General features: G+C 44.9%; 2 protein-coding genes across 3 annotated transcripts; both read right to left on the bottom strand.

Annotated features, from left to right (window-relative positions):
* Window positions 1-2,938: 2,938 nt before the first annotated feature.
* SLC39A2 (solute carrier family 39 member 2) lies at window positions 2,939-5,457 on the bottom strand. Of its 2 annotated transcripts, none has more exons than XM_066275468.1 (4): window positions 4,922-5,457; window positions 4,612-4,742; window positions 4,342-4,392; window positions 2,939-3,916 (listed from the first exon to the last, which is right to left on the bottom strand). In XM_066275468.1, the coding sequence occupies exons 1-4, from the start codon at window positions 5,034-5,036 to the stop codon at window positions 3,284-3,286; spliced, it is 930 nt and encodes a 309-aa protein (XP_066131565.1). In that variant the 5' UTR covers window positions 5,037-5,457; the 3' UTR covers window positions 2,939-3,283. The 2 variants fall into 2 exon arrangements, with proteins under 2 accessions (XP_066131565.1, XP_066131566.1); XM_066275469.1 differs by having other exon boundaries at window positions 3,815-3,916; window positions 4,342-4,387.
* Window positions 5,458-6,648: 1,191 nt separating this feature from the next.
* METTL17 (methyltransferase like 17) lies at window positions 6,649-14,061 on the bottom strand. The gene is made up of 14 exons (XM_066277323.1): window positions 13,931-14,061; window positions 13,627-13,780; window positions 13,406-13,540; window positions 12,418-12,499; window positions 12,086-12,167; window positions 11,665-11,738; window positions 10,878-10,972; window positions 9,492-9,562; window positions 9,194-9,301; window positions 8,443-8,511; window positions 7,710-7,760; window positions 7,366-7,458; window positions 6,970-7,154; window positions 6,649-6,898 (listed from the first exon to the last, which is right to left on the bottom strand). Exons 1-14 carry the CDS (start codon window positions 14,009-14,011, stop codon window positions 6,793-6,795), a joined length of 1,386 nt encoding a protein of 461 aa, XP_066133420.1. The 5' UTR covers window positions 14,012-14,061; the 3' UTR covers window positions 6,649-6,792.
* Window positions 14,062-19,998: the final 5,937 nt, after the last annotated feature.

The following is a 19,998-nucleotide window of genomic DNA, read 5'->3' as shown; positions in this document are numbered from 1 at the left end:
AAGGGGGCTACAAGGGAATCTAAGGGCTCCCGGGTTGGGAGGAGGCAAAAGGTATGACTCACTCTGCTTGAATGCTCCTGACCTCTGCTCATTTACCTGAATGCTGATAGCATCAGTGACCCAGAAACACATGAAGAACCTGAAGCCTAATGTACTTCTCCTCAAGTCGCCTTTCTATAGTCTGTACTAGAAATAGCTCTCTATTGTCCATATAATTGTGTCCCCTCCAATTCATCCTTCTGAACATCCACTTAAGTTGAAAACTGCAGAGAATTGATGCTGGACATTTTCTGTGGCCCCTTCAGGTTTCTTTATGACCCGTGCTTCCCCAGGCTGATCTACAGGCAATGCACAAACAGACATTTCTGTCCTTTGGCTTTTGTTTGGGCATGGCCAGTACGAGCCATGGCAGTAGACCCGTGAGTAGGAGAGTGAGAGTATTCCTCCGGCTTCCACCACGTGGAGCCCTGGCAGGGGGCTCGGGTTCCTCTACCAAAGGCCACAGCTCCTGGTGGTTGGCTCTCTCGAGTTTCTGGCCACTGCTCCTTCTCTTCAGCCCAGGTACCAGCATTGCTGCTACTCAGCCCCAGGGAGTGGCACCATCATTTGCTGGTCTGTGCTAACACTGCACACACCTCTACACACTCCCTTTATTAAACTTGCCTCAATTATCCAATGTGCTCTCCGCTTTCTCCTGAGACCCTAATATAGAAGACAGGAGATACAGGTAAGGTAAAGGTAGGGAAGGCAAGATAAAAAGAATAGAATTTATATAAGGTCTACCGGAAAGTTCTCTCCGTTTCTATCACAACAAGTTTCGACCCATAAGCACATGTTTATTTGGTGCATGTGTGCCTCTCTATTTTTATCACTTAATATATACATACTGACGTAGCAAATTAACTAAAACAAAGTTGATTCACGTTAGTCTTATGTGTGAAGCAATAGTAACTCACGGCTACTGATAAAGTTCATTTATGCCACTGTAATTTTTACGAATTTCAACAAGGAAGAAATGCTACAGAAGCATGTCTGTCGCATCCACCATATTCCCCGGACTTAGCACCCTCCGACTATCACTTGTTTTTGTCCTTACAACATTTTTTGAAGGGCAAAAAATTCAAAAATGAAAAAGATATCAAACAAGCACTGGTTCAATTTTTCACATCAAAAGATAAAACATTTTTCAAAAATGGGATATACAAATTGCCCTCACGCTGGCAAGAAATCATTAATAATAATGGCAATTATATTATTTAATAAAGTTTATTGACGGTAAGAAAAATTTATATTTTGTTTTATTTCAAAAACGGACAGAACTTTCCGGTAGACTTTATATATTCAGCTTTTCTTATCATCTCAAAAACATGGGTTTGAAGCCCAGTTAGTTATGTGATCAAGTCATTTAACTTTGAAGCGCACTTCCCTAGACTTAGAAGGGGATAATATCTATCTGGCAGGGTTGGGAAGGTGAGATGGTGTATGTGGAAGCAACAGCTCAGTGCCTGGCACCTAGCAGATGCTCAGTGTGGAAACTCTATTATCGTGACTACATACGAGGCCCTGTTCCGAGTGTGTTACGTGTGTGTGCATTTAACACTGAATGGAAGCAGAATAGGACGTGCTTCAGGGAAATTATTTCCTGTATCAGACATTTGAATTTAGCTTTGCCTTTAGCTTGGCTTCTCATGGATCCCTGGGTGTGTAAGCTGGGTTGGTGAGGGGGTTATACATCTTAATTTGTGGGAAGGGGAATGGTAAGGACAGAAGATGGAAATGAAATGAGCCAAGAATGAAACTCAGAGGAGACCTTGCCCATGTTAGGGCCACTTGAGCTTCTACACTGACAGTGTTCAGAGGGGCGAGCTGGTGAGGGTGCCTGAGCTTGCAGGGCACACCTTCTCTCTCCCTGTCTCGCCACCCAGTCTGACATATTCCTCCAGCTCATGGGTCGGGGCTGGGCAGCATTCGTCCTGCTCCTCCTCCATTCCAGATAATCAGTTTTTGTACTTGTGCAGTTTTTAAGAGAAATTGTAGAGGTTACTCACCCGAAAGATGATGGTCCAGTGGGAGGCGGGGAGGGGCCAGAGTCATAGTGGCAGGCAGGGGAGGCAGAAGGAAAGCCAACGTGTCACAGCAGAGCCAAGTAATCACCCTTGGAATCTAGCTGGCATCTTTCTCTCTTTCCAAACACACTGCTTCTTAATCCCACAGCACGAGGCAGCTGGGAGGAGACAGAGGCTCCAAGAGCAATCCTGTCCCCAAGGCCACATGGGGCTCAGTGTGAAAAATAGAAACCAGATGGAAGTAGACTCCATTGAGCCTGATCTCAAGAGTCTGCTGGATGCCTGACCAGACGGTGGTGCAGTGGACAGAGCATTGGACTGGGATGCAGAGAACCCAGGTTCGAAACCCCGAGGTTGCTGGCTTGAGTGTGGGCTCATCTGATTTGAGCAAGGGTCAGCAGCTTGAGCCCAAGGTCGCTGGCTTGAGTAAGGGGTCACTCGTTCTGTTGTAGTCCCTCATCAAGGCACATATGAGAAAGCAATCAATGAACAACTAAGGTGCTGCAACGAAGAATTGATGTTTCTCATTTCCTTCCCTTTCTGTCTGTCTGTCTCTCTGTCACACACACAAAAAAGAGTCTGTTGGACATGTAGGTGACCAATAATAGGTACTGGGAGTGGAGTGGGTGTGGTTAGTATAGGAAAAAAATCTAGATCCTCATGGTTTCCATTTATAAACCTCTTCTCTATATGCTGGAAACCAGCTCAGTATCTCAACACCTGGGGGTAAGGTGGAGTGTGGTGTTGGAATTTCAGCAATGCTCCCATGTCTGGGGAACATGGCTGCAAATGACAAAACAGCTGGGGCCCTGGTTCCAGAAGACTGCAGCCAGCACTCACCCTCCCACCCCTACTGCACTCAGCAGCTCTTAGGTAACCTGGGGAGATGAAGGGTAGATAACATGTCTGAAGAGGGAAGGTAAAATGGATGCTTTATTACCCACAGTAGCAAAACTGGGACAAGGGTCCAATCTGGAGTGATGGTCTTCATATCAATTCCTAATGTAGGCACTCAATCTCAAACATCTTTTCTCAGTCCTGGATGAGCTGTGGGATCCCATGTAGGAAAAGTCAGGCTTTAGTTCATGAGGATAATGCCTAGTGAATCCCATGTAGTCTTGCTGAAGAAATGTCTGAGGGCCAAAGCCACTTGGGAGGTGTCTCCTGGTGGTAGGGACATCATTCTAGATGGGTTCATCAGAAAAGTCAGTAACCTCTCAGGCCCACAAGGCAATAAAGGCCATGAAGGCAAAACCAGCAGCTACACAGCCAAACTTGACCAGAGGGGCCTCAGGCCCAGCTAGCTCCCTGGGCAGAATTTCTAGGAAGGTGACATACAGGAAGGTGCCAGCTGCCACACCCTCTAACACAGCCTGGGCTAAGCCTTGCCCCCCTGAAGAGGCTCCTCCAGCCACAGCCAGCCCGAGGGCTAGGCCCAGGGGGGACATAAGAGCTAATGACACTATGGAGAACACAGCCCATCGCGACCCAGTGCCTGTCTGCACCAGCTGCAGTCCTACACCAAACACGACGAGCCCCTTGTGAGCCAGGACAGCAAAACACAGCTGCACGGTGGCTGCTACCGTTGTCTGCAGCCCCACGGCCAGCCCTTCAAACACCGAGTGGAAGGAGAGCGAGAGCAAGAGGATGAGGGCTCGAAAGGGACTCGGAGAGGGAGAGGGTAGAGATCCATGGCTGTGGAGTCCAAGGGCGTGAGCCCCGCCCACTTCCTCCTCCTGCACTTTGGATCCTCCATCGGCTCCAGGGCAACACTGCAGGGCGAACGACTCCAAGAGGAAGACAAGGAAGAAGCCCAGGGAGATGATGAGCTCTCCGTAGGGATAGTCTGTCTGGGAACAGAGAGGGGGCTGTGGGACTGGAAAGGAAGGAGGAAGTGCAGAGGAGGCAGCGGGATGGAAGACTGGAGAGGATGCGGAATGTGGAACTAAAACGTTAAAAAGGGGAAGGGAAGAAGCCCGGGAGAGATGAGCACATGCAACACGAACACCAGAGGGACCAAGGGGTGCAGTGTCAGTAGGGCTGAATATGGAAAAACGAAGAGCATGTCTGAGGGGCCAGCGAAAGAGGGAGAGAGTAAACAAGAGCTTTGCTGGGGTTCCATAAACCCAAGGGATCGGTTGGCCCCCTCCTTTCCCTGTAGAGCCTGAGCTGAGGAGCACAGGGATTCTTGGGGTTCTTCATGGCATCTCCTCAAAGGGTCTGGCACGAGGAGTCTGGTCTCCTCATCCTGCAGATCAGGGAGGGAGATACTTACATGAGCTGAATTAGCAACATCAGAACAATTTCCCTCATTCACTGTCCTATTCTAGGAAGAAAAAAGCAGAAATCAGATGGGAGATGGAGCAAGTCAGCTTCCCTTCAAGTCCACTGCTCTCCTTAAAGCCCAGCGTGACCTGCCATCCTTCCACACGAGCGTCATCTTTCCCATCGGCCCCCGCGCGTCCTTGGCTCCATCACTTTCCCACCTGTCTCCCCTTGGTTCTGCTCGGCATTCTGGCCCCAGCCCTGCAACCCAGCTGCTCACCAGCATCGTGAACTTCTGGATCTCTGATTCGATTTCCTCCAGGGCTTCGGCAGTCATGTGCATGAACCCTGCTCCCAGGAAAACACCGGCAGAAACGCAGCCCAGAAGGCTGAGGACCCGGCGGTGGCGACCTACGAAAAGCAGGAGTTGCAATCCAGTGGGAAATGAGATTGACAAAGGTGACTAAAGAGCAACAGGCAGCACCCATCATCCAGGCTTGGGGGTGGCAGGAGAATCAGAGCCGGTGTCAGGATAGGGTGACAGGTTGAAGTCACTCAGGTTATGGGACAAAGATGTGGAAGGGCAATACCTCCGGCGGCCTCGATCTGGAACCATTTGAAGCAGATGGGAATAAGGCCACACACCAGGGTGAGGGCCAGCAGGGCAAACAGGCAGCCAATTTTTGCTCCTAGTAGTGGCTCCATCCGTGGGGTACAGGATAAGCAGAGGCCTCAGAACAGCAAATGGAGTTACAAGCTTTGGAGCAAGAGTGGAGCCTCAGGTGGTCAAAACTGCAGTCTCCACTCCCAAGCTTAAGGAGGCCGTTGGATCCTGTTTTGTGCTGCCTCTGCGCAGCCTTGCATAGCTAACTGGGGCCCGGCCCCAGCTTTCCACCTCCCCTGCATGGAGGCTCCTCCCCTGGCTCACACCGAAACCAGAAACTCCAGACTCCCTGCCAGGCACAGCCCTGTGCCGTCTTCTCCCTTCAGTTCCATGACTAATCCAAGGGCTGTGGACTTAGTTCATGCTTTGAAGGTCTAATCCCAAATGGGTCTCTGGTACATACTTCTCAGTTTTGTGTTGGGGACAATCTGGTCCTGCCTCACTCAAGACATGAGATCTAAGCCATCCATACCCTCTCCACCCCACCCCAAGTCTTATAGGTTGCTACCTGATACCTGAACTCACTTTCCCTTCCAGGGGATTTGGGGCCACGTAGGCGTAAGGAGGAGAGGGAGGAGGGGCTGAGAAGCGAAGCTGCCACCACTCTGGGAACTAGTAGATGAGGGGATTCCCCTTTCCTGTAACCCCCCCCAAATAGCTCCAGGTATGGAAATGTCTACTGGGGCCTGAGATTTCTAGTATTCAACACTGATACTGCTGCCACTTCTGACGGTGTCTATTTCCTGATACGTATTGTGGGAGAGAGACTGAGAATTTCAATATAAAGAAAAATGCGCCCTGGCCAGTTGGCTCAGCGGTAGAGCGTCGGCCTGGCGTGCGGGGGACCCGGGTTCGATTCCCGGCCAGGGCACATAGGAGAAGCGCCCATTGGCTTCTCCATCCCCCCTCCTCCTTCCTCTCTGTCTCTCTCTTCCTTCCTCTGTCTCTCTCTTCCCCTCCCGCAGCCAAGGCTCCATTGGAGCAAAGATGGCACGGGTGCTGGGGATGGTTCCTTGGCCTCTGCCCCAGGCGCTAGAGTGGCTCTGGTCTAGGCAGAGCGACGCCCCAGAGGGGCAGAGCATCACCCCCTGGTGGGCAGAGCATCGCCCCTGGTGGGCGTGCCGGGTGGATCCCAGTCGGGGGCATGCGGGAGTCTGTCTGATTGTCTCTCCCCTTTTACAGCTTCAGAAAAATACAAAAAAAATAAAAAAATAAAAATGCGCTAGCTCTGAAACGAAAACAGAAATGAACCAGGTGACCTGAAGGACCTGCCTGGACATTTGGGGGTGGAGATGGAGAATTCAGTCCCAAAGGGATGAACTCTTCAGGGAAACTCATGAGGCAAACTTGGGGGAGTCGCTGAGCCCTGAGCAAGATGAAAGGAAAGGAAGGAGGGAGAAGAACACAGAGGCAGGCAGCTGCTGGTCCCCTGTTCAGGTGGCCTAACAACCCGGAGACCTGCCGAGCCAGTTCTCAGAGTGCTGAGGGCAGTTTCCCCACTACCCCAGATTACTTCCCTGGGACATCTGGTCTCTGGCAGAGCAGCAGTACACTCACAGGGGAGGGTGGGCTGGACGTCTGTGTGGGGCTCACTTTGTTACAGGATAAGCCGTGACAGCTGACCTCTATACCTTGTAAGAATCACAAGACCCATTCCCATTCTTTGAAAACTTTTAATTATTATTAAAAACTCTAACAAATGCAGATACACAGGGGTACCAGTGCTCCCATCCTGGATACCAGGTAGCTTTAGCCTTGGCAGGCACGATACAAGAAAACCCTTGTTACACATCCTTGTCATCTCTCAAGGGGGTCTTCAGCAGGGGATGGAGGAAGCTCAGATGGCGTGGTCACGGGTAAAAGATCTCCCCAGGAGCTGACACGGGCACAGCGATACAGATCCCTATGGAAAAGAGGTCAGTGTGGGCTGTAGGTTCCTGCTCCTCCCACTAATTCTGGTCACCGCCTCTGTACCTGCCATGCCGGCGGGCTGTGATCACAGCATGCTGCGCACGCCCATCTGGACAGCATAGGTGACAATGCACATGGCGAGGCCGTTTAAGGACAGGCTGAGTGATCCGGGGCCAGCGATGAGCTTCCTCTGGAGACCCCCGGGCAAGGATCACCATCGAGAACTTTTCTTCCTTTGGCTTCTTGTTCTAAGATACAGACAGACTGTTTTTGGGAAAAGGATATAGGAAAAAATTTTGACCCCCATTCCTGCAGCCCTTTCATGTTCTATGTCAGGCACATTCAGGCCCTGCAATCTCCAGGCTACTCTGAATTTTCCAACTCCTCCCACCTCTGAGGCTTTTTCACCCTGCTTCCCCAAGCTCTCTCCTCCCTGCTGTGATATTCCCGGGTACATACCCAGCTGAAGGGGATGGGATGGTAAGCCTGGGAAAAGCTACAGGCCAGGGGCTTAGAGGCTGTCAACTGGGGACAGGGAAGTTCATGGGGACACTGTAAACACACATAAAAGGCATGAGGTAAGATAAAATAACAAAAGACCATAAAACTGTAAAACTGAGTGACACGGTCAGGAAGACCTAGGGATAAGGGAGCACAGGGGCAGGGGGCTGGGAGAATAGGGTAATCACCACGAAATGGGACAGGGGCACAGAGCAGTGGAGGGTGTTTAGCTTTGCCCTCTCACTTGTCCTGGCCACAGTTGAGCTCAGATCTTTGCATGCTGGGAAAGGGAGAATACTCACTGGGGCAAAGACAAAACCAGGTCGAGGATCTAGAGGTGACTTTTCCTTTCCCTGAAAACAAAGAAAATTTATAAAATTAAGTTGGTCCTGAAGCATCTATTCCCATAAGTCAATCTCTACACTCACTCAATTGAGAACTCTTCTAACATTTGGTTCTGGTAATTATTAACTGTGTTTTTTGAGTTAAGCTGGCTGCTTCTCTAATACTCCAAACAAAGAACTTTCTCTTTGCAGCGGGAAAAAGGCTGGAACTTGGCACATAGGATGGTGCTCCCCTTGTCAGCAACCTCCACTCTCAAAATATCCCACTCCAAGACCATTAAATTCGGGATTGTACACTGGCTTCTACAGTCCCAAAGAGAGATGGTTTTTGGCTCAGCCATGTCCTAGGTCAGGGGTCAGCAAACTCTTTTTTAAAGGCCCAGAGAGTAGGCAAAATCTGTTTTTGTCCCAACTACTCATCTCTGGCATTTTTAGTATGAAAGCAGCCGTACACAACAGACACTCAGATAAGCCTGGCTCATACAAATACAGGTGGCAGGCCAGATTTGATCTGGAGGCCCTAGTTTGCCAGCCAGTTCTCTACATTACAATGGCTTTATATACCTACTAACCTGAGAGCCACCCTTACCTTTGCATGACTTTGTCTTTTCAGTTTTCAAGGGAGTACCAGTAACTGGTGACAGACAGATGGGGGGTGTAGGGGGCTGATGAGAAAGAGAAAGAAACTTACCTTAAGGACCAGGTCCCTGGCTTCCATGAGAAGGCTGTGGCCAGCTTTTGTTCCATGCTCCACCAATATCTGGTGAGAAAAAGAAATGAGTGAGGGCCATGAATTATATAAAAGTACAAATGTCAGTAGCTCTGTAAAAGTATTCACAGATGGAATAGCAGTCTTAAAGGAAATGGCATTATGTATAAGATGCAGATGGTGACCCTAAAAGAGGGACAAAGGAATCTATGCAGGAGAAAAAATGATTGAGAATGAAGACAAGCTCCAATGTAGAGAAGGAAAAGCATAAAAACCATGAAGCTGGGTTTGGTTTCTACACTATAAAGTGGGGCAGGCCGGGAGCTTGCTCTCTCTCGGTTCCTGAGATTACGGTTCCTGAGATTAGCATTAGAGAGGATAGCAGAGAAAGGCCACATGGAGGAGGCCAGGAGAAGTAACCAAGATGGTGGAGTGCTGAGTGAGAAGCCAGTTTGTGCAGAGTTTGTGCAGGGAGAAGGAAGGAGATGGGGAACAGAGGAGAATAAGTCTGGTGAGCTAGAAACCTTTGATTCTAGGAAACTCGGATAAGTCAGTAGCTTTGTGAGCACTGAATGAGTGGGTTTTGGAGCCCAGTGTGTGTTTTTACTTACCCACCAGGTGCAAACTAGGATTAAAGATGATGGCCCACGACAAAAACAAAACAAAACAAAACAAAAAAAACCCCATGAAGCTTCATTAAAACTTAAAAAAAAGGGGGGGGATTTCAACTCACCAGAAAATCACTTGTCTTGCGCCACAAGGTTTGGACTACTTCAGTGCGGTCAGCCTTGCTCGGCAGTTCACTTAGGGAAAAGGCTGATACCACCACATTGAACTGGACCTGAGGACCAAGACAGGGAACATGACAGACCTGCCATCTTCTCCTTTCAAGAGCACAATAAAGTTCTCTCTCCCTAAATTTCTTCTGCTGTCTTTCATCTTCTAACACTCAATGCTGGGTTGCAAAGCTGAGGCCAGGTTTTCCATCTTCCAAACTCTACATTTAGCAAACTCGGTACATTGCTACTTGCCTTGGGTGACACAGGTAGAAACTGTCTGATAAAGACACCTGGAATATATGGCTCCCCATTTTCTGAACCACCTGTAAAGGAAAGCAGAGGTGTGGCAACTATGAGTGCATAGCAGCAATTTTCAACCAGTATGATGCAATATTTTTTTTTTTTTTTTTAAAGTGAGAGGAGGGGAAATAGAGAGACAGACTCCTGCATGTACCCCAACTGGGATCTACCCTGCAATCCCTGCCTGGGGCAGATGCTCAAATCAACTGAGCTATCCTCAGCACCCTGGGCCAACACTTGGACCAATCGAGCTATCCTTAGCGCCTGGGGCAGATGCTCAAACCGATCGAGCCACCGGCTGTGAGAGAGAAAGAGAGAAAGAAGGGGGAGAGAAGCAGATGGTCGCTTCTCATGTGTGCCCTGACCAGGAATCGAACCCGGGATGCCCGCATGTCACACCCAATGTTCTATCCACTGAGCAAACCAGTCAGGGCCGATGCAAGAATCTTTTTTTTTTTTTTTTTTACAGAGGCAGAGATAGACAGGGACAGAGAGAGATGAGAAGCATCATTAGTTTTTCATTGTGCATTGCGACTTCTTAGTTGTTCATTGATTGCTTTCTCATATGTGCCTTGACCGCAGGCCTTCAGCAGACCGAGTAACCCCTTGCTGGAACCAGCTACCTTGGGTCCAAGCTGGTGAGCTTTTTGCTCAAGCCAGATGAGCCCATGCTCAAGCTGGCGACCTCGGGGTCTTAAACCTGGGTCCTTCCGCATCCCAGTCCGATGCTCTATCCACTGCGCCACCGCCTGGTCAGGCCTGATGCAAGAATTTTTAAACATGCAATATCTGACTGTTTAGTCAGGGGCACTGACCTCTTTTACCTTAGAGTGTGAAATAAAAAATGGTAACAGCCAACACAAATATAGCTGTCTGGTGTAAATTAATCAAATTCATAACTTTTTCTTTTGTTAGATCAGCAAAAAATATATTTTTTAGTGTGCTGTAGAATTTTAGTAATTAGTTTATGTGTGCCATGAGATGAAAAAAGGTTGAAAATTGCTAGTGTATAGGTATACACTGAAGTGAAGTCCTGATAAGAAACATGGCCCTAAGAATAAAGAAAAATGCTAGGTGAGAGTGAGATGTACAGGGTAAACAAATGTTAAGAAGGACAGGGAGTACACTGAATAACCTGCCCTGTTAATCTCACCCCATCCATGGTCTAGCAAAGGGCTCTACCACCCTCTGCTTGACTATAACATTGGAACAAGACCAGAGTCATCTTTAACTTTTAACTCTCCCCTTTGCTCTCAAATAAAACACCCTTTCTGGTATTCCTTTACTTTCTTAACTCCTTCCACTGTGGAAAAGACCTTCCTTATACCTTGTCCTCACCTTTCAGTAGCTTTTCTGCCAAATTCAACATAGCAGCTGAACTGTCCACACACACATATTCACGTAGGCTCTGGCCCCAAATACTATGAGCAGCCCTAGGATGACAAAATATACCGATCTCATGACAAAGAATAATTCCTACAAGTGACCCCTCAATTCCAAACCCCACCCCTGGGAAAACAGGATGTTATAGTAAAATGTTGGAAAAACAATGTTATTTTCTTATTTAATTTACAACTCTTTAAAAAAACAAACACAGACTCACAAAAACTACTTGTAGGCAAAAAATTTGGATGATATGTAAAACTTATGCCTTACTAAATTTCTTTCCTTTTTTTATCTTTCTAAACATGGATCTTTTTAAAAATATTTATTTATTTTTATTGATTTTAGAGAGAGAGAAAGGAAGGGGAAGGGAGGGGAAGAGAAGGGGGGAGAGAGAGAGAGAGAGAGAGAGAGAAAGAAATAGCGACTTGTTTTTCCATTTGTTTATACATTCGTTGGTTGATTCTTGTTATGTGCCTTGACCAGGGATCAAACTAGCCTTGGCGTATTAGAAGGACAGTCTAACCAAGATACCTGGTCAGAACTAAACATGGGTCTTTTTTCATTTGACATTTAAATTCTGGCCCTAATTCATATGTTTTCTCATGCCTTGCCTATTCTGAGGAAAGAAACATTCTAATTCCCAACTTTCCCATTTTTCCTCTGGTTTTCCAGTGTCTTAACATTGGAGTGGTGTAAGCATGGCTCTCTAGAGCTAGAATGGTTAGAGAAAGATACTCACCAGGTGACAGAACCAGTACCTGAACCAAAGTCCATCAAGGTTTGTGGTTGGAACTCTGGAATTTGAGTCTGGATCTGAAAAAACACACAACGCCCCACAGTAGGGTAAGCAGACACGTATTTATGGTCTTGGTAAACATGAATAAGGAGACTGAGACAGAAGGTATGAGATGTGACTGTATTTTGAAATTCAAATATAAATATAATACTTAAATATTATTGTATTAAATATAAATATAACAGGAAGCTTCTAAAATAGTGATTCTAAACCTTTCCTGGGTCACAACATCCTTTCAAATGATAAAAAGAGCCTCTTAAAAAAATGCACATAAAACATCCCAAGAATTCTACTTCAGAAGAGTACTTTATGAATAAGGGAACTGAGGGGAAAGGGTTCAACTTAGAAGTTGTAGGACTTTCACCTCGTGGAATGCCCTGGAGACTGCTGCAAAGCCACCATCCAGTCTTGCTGCCATATACACCAGGCTCAGCCCCTCAGTGTAGCTGCCAGAAAAACCAGAGAGTCATTTCCACTGGGAAACAACCTCTATCCCATAGCTACCTCTAGATTTTTAGGAAATGAAATCTTTGGAAAGGGCTCTTCCAGGTCAGCACCTTCACTTCACAACACAGAAGACACCTGGGGAAGCCCTACAAACCAGGCTGCTTTTTAAAACATAAAATTGTGTAACTGTACTTGTCCAACTCTCCTTCAAAAGTCAAAGTTTCTTCTGCAGCCCCTCTAGTCTCTTACCTCAGTTGTTGCCAATGGTAGGTAGTTTTACGCAGGACACGCAGCACTGCTCCACGAAGTTTCTCCTCTGTCTGAGATAAGTCTGGGGTGAGAAAAAGGACTAGAAGTGAGAATCTAGGAAGAATAGCGCTCAAATCCAATGTCTGAATATACTGCTTGCCCACTCTTCCCAGCTCCTACATAGGAAAGGCCTCAAAGCTTAAGAGAGAAGCCAAACTTAGAGATAAATTTCAGGTAAGAATAATAATGATCACCACTGCTAGAGGGTATCAGATAGTATTTTGTCTCTAAGAGAAGTTTATTTAACTCAATCCATCCCATCCCACAGGTTTTGATCTGTATTAAAGGGAAGTGTAATATAGATTTAAAGGATAAGATAAGGACAGTATTTTGTGGATTTCCTCACCTCCCCAAAACTTAAGATTGTGATGTCTCCAATGTTCCTATAGGGATGAACAAGACTTGGAAATCTTAAGTCTCAGGACTGTGTTCAATTCACTACTATTCCATTTATTGTCTATTATAAGCCTGGTACTGTGCGAAATACAAGATGAATAAAAGGCATATCTGTAAAATGAAGAAGTTCACACTAACGAAAATAACTTGACAAAGTGTACTTATTCTTCTATCCCTGAAGAAGGTTTCAGCAATGCACAGGGAACCATACAAAGACTTTCACTTGAATAAAAACTTAAATGGTCCTAATCCAGTGGATTTGGAGGGAAAATACAAAGATCTAGATTTCAACAGGATACTAAAGCACTCACTGACCTTCACCAAAGCCCAGAGAGTAATCTTATTATTATTTTAATCTATCTTCTATTTCAAACTATCTTCTCTTAGTAAGGCTTCATTGAAAAAACTGCTCTGTTCAGAAAGTCAAATAAGAAATCGCAGTATCTACTTGAGAGACTAAAATTGTTTCTTGCTCTTTGTTTCTCACTGATAATTCGGCCTGATCTACTCTTTAATTATTCTTAAACCCTACCTGGGTTTTCCAGAAATTTTTTCTCAAGCTGTACAGCCCGTCTTTGCAGCTCCTCTGGCTCGATGGGTAAATGTCGGCTCCAGAGATAATTGGTCAATGCTTGCACCTGCTTCTCCACACTGGGCACTGAATTCTCTTTGGGTCAAAGATGAAAAACGGCATCAGTTGCATGCCGGCAGTTTCCGTTTCATCGAGAGCTTCCTTTTCCCACCGTTACTCACCGAGCAGCAGTAACTGCGCGGCGTCAGTCAGTGCTTGAGGCAACCGCACGCGCGGCAGCCGCAGGATGCCGGGGTGCCGGCGATGGGGCCTCTTCCCCAGAAAGTCGGACTTGTTATCCACCTGGGACACGCCGGGCACAAGGACAGCGAGAGCCTGCAAGCCGGGAAAGAAAAGCTACTTGCGGGCAGAAGGAAAGGTTGCGGGCGCGCGCTAAGGCACGGGCTGCGGAGAGCGCTCCCGTTGGGAGCGGAGCTGTCCCGGGGGCCCCGAGTCTCTCCGAGAGCAGGGACGGTAGGCACTCACCCGGGACTGCGGTGCTACTCCAACGCCGCGGCGCCATCTGCCTAATGTCAACAGATACCTCTGGCCTCTGGTAGTCGCCATGACTCCGGCGGCGAACCGGAAACGGAAATGTAGGTGCCTATGACGCTCAGTCTTCCCGCAGCAAAATCTTGAGCCAAACAACGCAAGTGGCAGTATCAGCCAATGAGAAGAACGAGAGCTTGCTAGTAGCCAATAAACAAATCGATATGTAAATTACCTTGGAAGGTAGGCGTATGTGGGTGGAACGTGGACCTCGGTTTCGACGTAACCAGACGGAAATGGATTGTCCTCGTTTGGGGTTTCCGGATCCAGAGAACTGGCTCTAGGAACGTTTGGGGTCTCTAGGAACGCATGGTAGACCGACAGGCTGTTTTCTGCATATGTTAGCTGCCTGAGTTCCCTTGATTTTTTTTCTGGAGAACTCTGAACTCTTGGTCCCCAGCCCCCCCATATTCCTGGGAGAATGTAGCAATGGGAAGATGAGATAGAAGCCAGATTTAGGCGACTAAAGAGAACAAAAATGAATAGTTAATAAATTTCATGTTTTTTTACATATTAGTTTCTTGTCATACTAGATCAGCCTCATTAGGTAAATAGCTAACACACAGATCATTATGTGCCAGACACTGTGGCAAGCACTTTTACATAATATTATCTTATTTAGTCCCCAGAATACTGTGAGATTCTGCTTTTAACCTCATTTGCAGCTGAGGAAACTCATACCCCACCCAAGATCATTTAGCTTGTGAGGTGACAACTATGTTTAAACCTAGGTAGTCTAAGTGTGAGCTTCATCTTTAAACATGCCCTACACATTGTTGGTGTTTGGAATGCAAGTTAACAAATTAAGGATGTAACCAAATACAGGTTCAAACTCTGGAGACAAAGTGCTGGTGCAAAAGAGAAGAGGTTTATTCAGGTGTCGTGGACTGGGAGAATGGTGAATGCCCATCTCAAAGACCATCCCAGTTTCCTGCTCAATCCTGTGGTTGTCATACGGACAGGGAAGGAAGAGTTCGTTTTTTTGGTGATGGTGGGTCTGTCCATTTATCTTTCTAGCTTTTAGCACACTGGGCCCTGTTCATTGATCTTTCTAGCTTTTGACCCCCTTGTGCCACCTTGGCCAATAAGAAAGACTCTCCAGCAGTCCCTGACTGTCTACCATAACTGAGTCAGCTTGGCTGTCATTGAAAATAATGATTTTATAAAATAGATAAAACTTCTGGAACAGTATATTTATTTTGTTTTATGCTTATCTTGAGAAAAGTTTTAGGACAATAAAATTTTGAGTAGGAAAGTCAAGCAAGCATAGAATAAGTCTGGGGTTGTTCTTGCTTCATCCTGTACTTTCAGTTTTTCATTTTTAAAATACCAACAGCCATTTAAGCTGGTCCAGGTATCCTTCAGTGAGTTAATAAATAAGGGTCTTTGGTTAGAGGAGCATGCATCTTTGTTTCAGCAACAGTGGTATATAGTTGTTAACATTTTGAATCGAAACAAAGAATAAGAATTTTTCTTTATGGCCCACTGGAGGTAAGCACAGGCTGCTCTTGGCTGGAGGCAACCAACCTGAGAGCTTGACCACCATGGGCCCTGACCATCCTTGGAGGGCAGAGGGCATCAGAAACAACAAACAAGAAATGAGAACAAATCCTCACCATGGTAACCACATGCACTTGAAACAGCTTAGCAGAAAAGGCCAACTCCACCAAGGACCTAATTTCAAACACAGTTTTCAGTTCTCAGTCTCTTATAGGGAAATACCAGAAATACTTAGCAATAAAAGAAAGGGTGATGGTGCATCTCTAAGATGGAAAACTATGCTGCCACTTTGTTACATTCTGGGAGAAAGTTTGTGGGAATGGGAAAACATTCCTTTATATTATGAAGCTGTATAACCAGTAAAAGTACTAGCAGAAAATTTGTAAATATGAGGAGACTTGATCTTTGGTTGCTCAGATTACAACTATTTTTTGGGGGCGAATTTTCTGGTTTTATAATATTATCATATTAAATATGTGTTACTTCTCTAATAAGAAAATAAATGAAAACATTATTTAAAATGTTAACTCTTTGATTTAGACTTTCTGAGGTCCTTTCCAGACCCACAAGACCCCTATTCTTTGTAAAGTGGAGACCGCACACTTGCCCAGAGTTTTGGATTCTTTCTCCAGGTAGGGGATACTGACAGAGAAATGTTTGGAACACTAGAGTTTGCTCAGAGATAATGCTTGAATGATTTATAAAGGGTCAATCTACTTCTTTTTCTCAAGAACCTGTCAAAACAAATGCTTCACCTTATGTATGACAGAAATTTTCTCTTTGTTGTTTTTCAAAAGGCTGATTGGTAACCATACCATGCAGGGAACCTCTACTTTTGCTATAAGAATATTTTTCTCCAAAATGAATCATCATTGATTTCTCCCATATCTCCTGTTATTCTTCCTCATGAAGGTAAAGTTTGGTGTTAAAAAGAACATCTGAACTTAGTATGAGGACAGAGAGTATTAGTAAAAGCCTCAATTTTTAAGCTGTGGCAAAACATGAGGAAAAGGCAAAGAACTTTAACCAACAGCAGCCTTGACTAACAATAGCTGCTGCTGTGCATTATGTAAGGGAAGGTGGGTCTTCTCAATACATTCATCTGTATAGATAACACTGTATGTGAAAAAGGTAAGCTTCAGAAAAGGGAGAGAAATATCATTTCTGGGTACATATGTCAGTGTGTGTATGCACCTGCTATGGAGGTGATGACCATGCGTGTCTCTTTCTTACAAATGTCCCTACATAAGAAGCCCAAGAGTTAGGAAAAGGGAGAAATGCCCTCTTCTGGGAGCAAGGAACAGGGGTGTGCTGTTCTTGACTGACCTTTCTATTTTGTTGGTCCTAGACCTTACAGGCAAACCCATGTCAATACAGTGGCCCCTGTGGTTGGCATGATTCTTTCTAACTTTCTCAAGTTTTCAGTTTCTTTCCTAAGACAATCACAGTCACCTTGCCCTAGCTAACTCAGCTCTCCCTCTTGTCCTGTGGTTCTCATGCCTGTTCTTATTTCATCCTTCTTTGTTTCCATCTCATTTAAAATCCAATTCGTCTTCAGCTCCCTTATGGCCCTTTCTTGCTTCTTACTGAGGATTCATATCCTTTGAAAATAATCAAGATCATTCCTCTTCCTGATCCTGATGCTCTCTTTATGGAGCCATTCTCTAGCTAGCTTTATTCCAGCTCTTGATATAACATTGTTTGAACTAAAGATGGTTCCTGTCCTGGTTGGTAAGGGTCTTGGGAAAGAGAAGTGGTTGTGGGGAGAAAAGAAAGCATTGATGGCTGAAAGTGAAGGGGGCTACAAGGGAATCTAAGGGCTCCCGGGTTGGGAGGAGGCAAAAGGTATGACTCACTCTGCCTGCATGCTCCTGACCTCTGCTCATTTACCTGAATGCTGATAGCATCAGTGACCCAGAAACACATGAAGAACCTGAAGCCTAATGTACTTCTCCTCAAGTCGCCTTTCTATAGTCTGTACCGGAAATAGCTCTCTAATGTCCATATAATTGTGTCCCCTCCAATTCATCCTTCTGAAGTCCTGGAAAAATCACTTAAGTTGAAAGCTGCAGAGAGTTGATGGTATGCTGGATGTTTTCTGTTTGAAAGAAGGGAAGCAGACAGTTTGTCCTAATGGCATAGCTGAAATTTAATTTTTTTTGCATTCATTTCAGCAAAATCACTGTGTTGCTACAGTCTGTATTTTCACATAATTTATGTACCCCGATAGCAATAAATGTCAAATTAGCCTGTTTTTCTTGTATCGCTGCAGTTATTAGTAGTTTTTTTAAAATGAATTTTAATTTGCTGACATTGCTGTTAAGGCCATAGCAACTAGTATTGTTAGTACAATTCTTAAAGTAATACAGGTATTTAGATTGGGAAATGAATTGTGACTTTTACATATTATGTTCTAACACTATAATTGGGTTGAATATATTAAATTAAAATGATCACACTAAATAGTGTGTCTCATTCTAATTTTATCACATAAAGTGCTATAACTTGTGTTGCAATTTTACCACTTTTTTTGTGATAGAGACAGAGAGAGGGACAGACAGACAGGAAGTGAGAAAGATAAGCATCAGTTCTTTGTTGCAGCACCTTAATTGTTCATTGATTACTTTCTCATATGTGCTTTGACCAGGGGGCTACAGCAGAGTGAGTGACCCTTCTCAAGCTGGTGAGCCCAGGGTAGTGAGCCTGGGTCTTCTGCGTTCCAGTTTGATGCTCTATTCACTGCGCCACCACCTGGTCAGGCCAATTTCTGAAAGTAATATCTAGATACATAGAATATTATAGAAGATTAGTATTGAATTTCACACATGTCTGAACCTACATTTATGCAAATTTAAGAGTAAAGAAATTGTTGCATATTGAAAAATATGCTTCAGCTGCCATATACAACTTTGGGAATATTGTGTTAATTTGTGAGTATCTTCGTAACTATGCATTGGAACATGAAGGGAAAGAAGAAAATAGATGCTTGGCACCATGATACATCATAATATAAAAGTGCATTACAGTCATATTTTCTGAGAGAAATAATTTGATAAGTTAGTCTTTTCTTTAACTATGTGCTTCTGCTGTTCAGATCCTTCTAATACTTGGAAGCAGTGTCTACCTGCTGGCCTGACAGAGGCGCCATCTACAAGCAGTTTTGTCACTTAGATGTAGTTATCTGTTAAGGATTTGGGCAAGAGATATGGAGACATGTTTCCCTTGATTTAGAGCCATGTCAGTCATGAAAGCTGAGATAAGGATTATTGGTTGCACTGGATCCCAAGTGATAGAGAATACTCTGTATTCTTTAATAAATTTATTATTTTATATGTCTGTGTTAGTTACATGTGGGGCTTTCTTAAATGTGAGGCCCAGAAAAGGGGCCCCTCTTTCCTGGGTCTGAGGGCAGTTCTGGCTGTATCTTCAGCACTTAGACAAAGTCAGGCAGTCATAGTAGTTCCTGCTAAGAATCTGATCAAATATATTTTGTGTGAATGGGACGAGTGCCTGAAAGAGCTATGGCTCTCTGGATGCTGTCTAGTTTGTGAAAATCTTTCAGGGCAGGAGAAGTTCAGAATTGTTGACCATGAAGAGACCAACATTTACAACTGTTCTTCAAACAAAACACAGATAAAATTTTAAGGTGTTTTTGTACGTACATAAGAAGGGTAGTTTCTACGTAAGCCATGAAGGCTGGGTCTAGAGTTCAGATTGTAAAACCCTACTTCTTCAGACATCAAAGATAAATAGCTCTGGCCTGAAGGGGATTGGCAGTACATGTAGACTCTGAAATGAACTGCAGTACGCTTCAAAACCTGAGTAGTGAGTGAGACTGTGCCAAGCCAAATTATGTGGCATGAGATTATATCTATAAAATTTCCCAAATGTTATATAGTATGTACTGTGAAAAGTCATTGTCACTGTGGTAAAACAATATGCATTCTTTACATAACTATATATCAGAGGAAATGAGGAAGCCCATACCAGAGAGGTAGTATAGGAATAGAGTAGGATTTCAGGCCACCTTTCTTAGAGAAAAAAATTTTGTCCTTCAAATTTATGTCACAACAACTTAACCAACTGACTGCAAAGCTGGCTAAAAAGTTCTCAGTGTGGATGTGCTCCTGAGCTATGCTTTGTATTCATTTTTATGCATTTGCCTCCTATTCCTGCTTTCCCTTTCTAGCTAAAGGTTTAAGGAAAGAAATTCTAGAGAACAGACTTGGAAAATTTCAAGAGATGAGAGAGAATGATCCTTTTTATAACCTTGCACTTTTCCAGAAATTTAGGAATCTGCTGAAACCTATCTGATATTTCTTATCTGTAGCTTCTACCAAGAATATATCATCTGTACTGTGGAGAATCTTAGGTGCCTTAAGCCTTGTAGCAAATTTAAGTTCTAAATTGCCTTCTGTGCTATATTGATATGGATTTACAGAATTTAGGGAAGAAATCTTCCATTTAACTACTTTCTTAGGGGGAGAAAGAAATTTGGCTGTAGT

This window comes from Saccopteryx bilineata, chromosome 4, assembly GCF_036850765.1.
Source record: "Saccopteryx bilineata isolate mSacBil1 chromosome 4, mSacBil1_pri_phased_curated, whole genome shotgun sequence".
NCBI classification, from domain to species: domain Eukaryota; kingdom Metazoa; phylum Chordata; class Mammalia; order Chiroptera; family Emballonuridae; genus Saccopteryx; species Saccopteryx bilineata.
This window is presented reverse-complemented; position numbering and strand designations above follow the sequence as displayed.

Coding starts and splice junctions, on each gene's coding strand:
- METTL17 (XM_066277323.1), bottom strand. CDS start 14,011: ATGGCGACTACCAGAGGCCAGAGGTATCTGTTGACATTAGGCAGATGG. Junction 11,739..12,085: donor TCTCCAGGGCATTCCACGAG/GTGAAAGTCCTA, acceptor GTGTTTTTTCAG/ATCCAGACTCAAATTCCAGA. Junction 7,155..7,365: donor ATCCCATCCCCTTCAGCTGG/GTATGTACCCGG, acceptor TCTGTATCTTAG/AACAAGAAGCCAAAGGAAGA.
- SLC39A2 (XM_066275468.1), bottom strand. CDS start 5,036: ATGGAGCCACTACTAGGAGCAAAAATTGGCTGCCTGTTTGCCCTGCTG. Junction 4,743..4,921: donor CCAGATCGAGGCCGCCGGAG/GTATTGCCCTTC, acceptor TGCTTTTCGTAG/GTCGCCACCGCCGGGTCCTC. Junction 3,917..4,341: donor ATGTTGCTAATTCAGCTCAT/GTAAGTATCTCC, acceptor CTCTGTTCCCAG/ACAGACTATCCCTACGGAGA.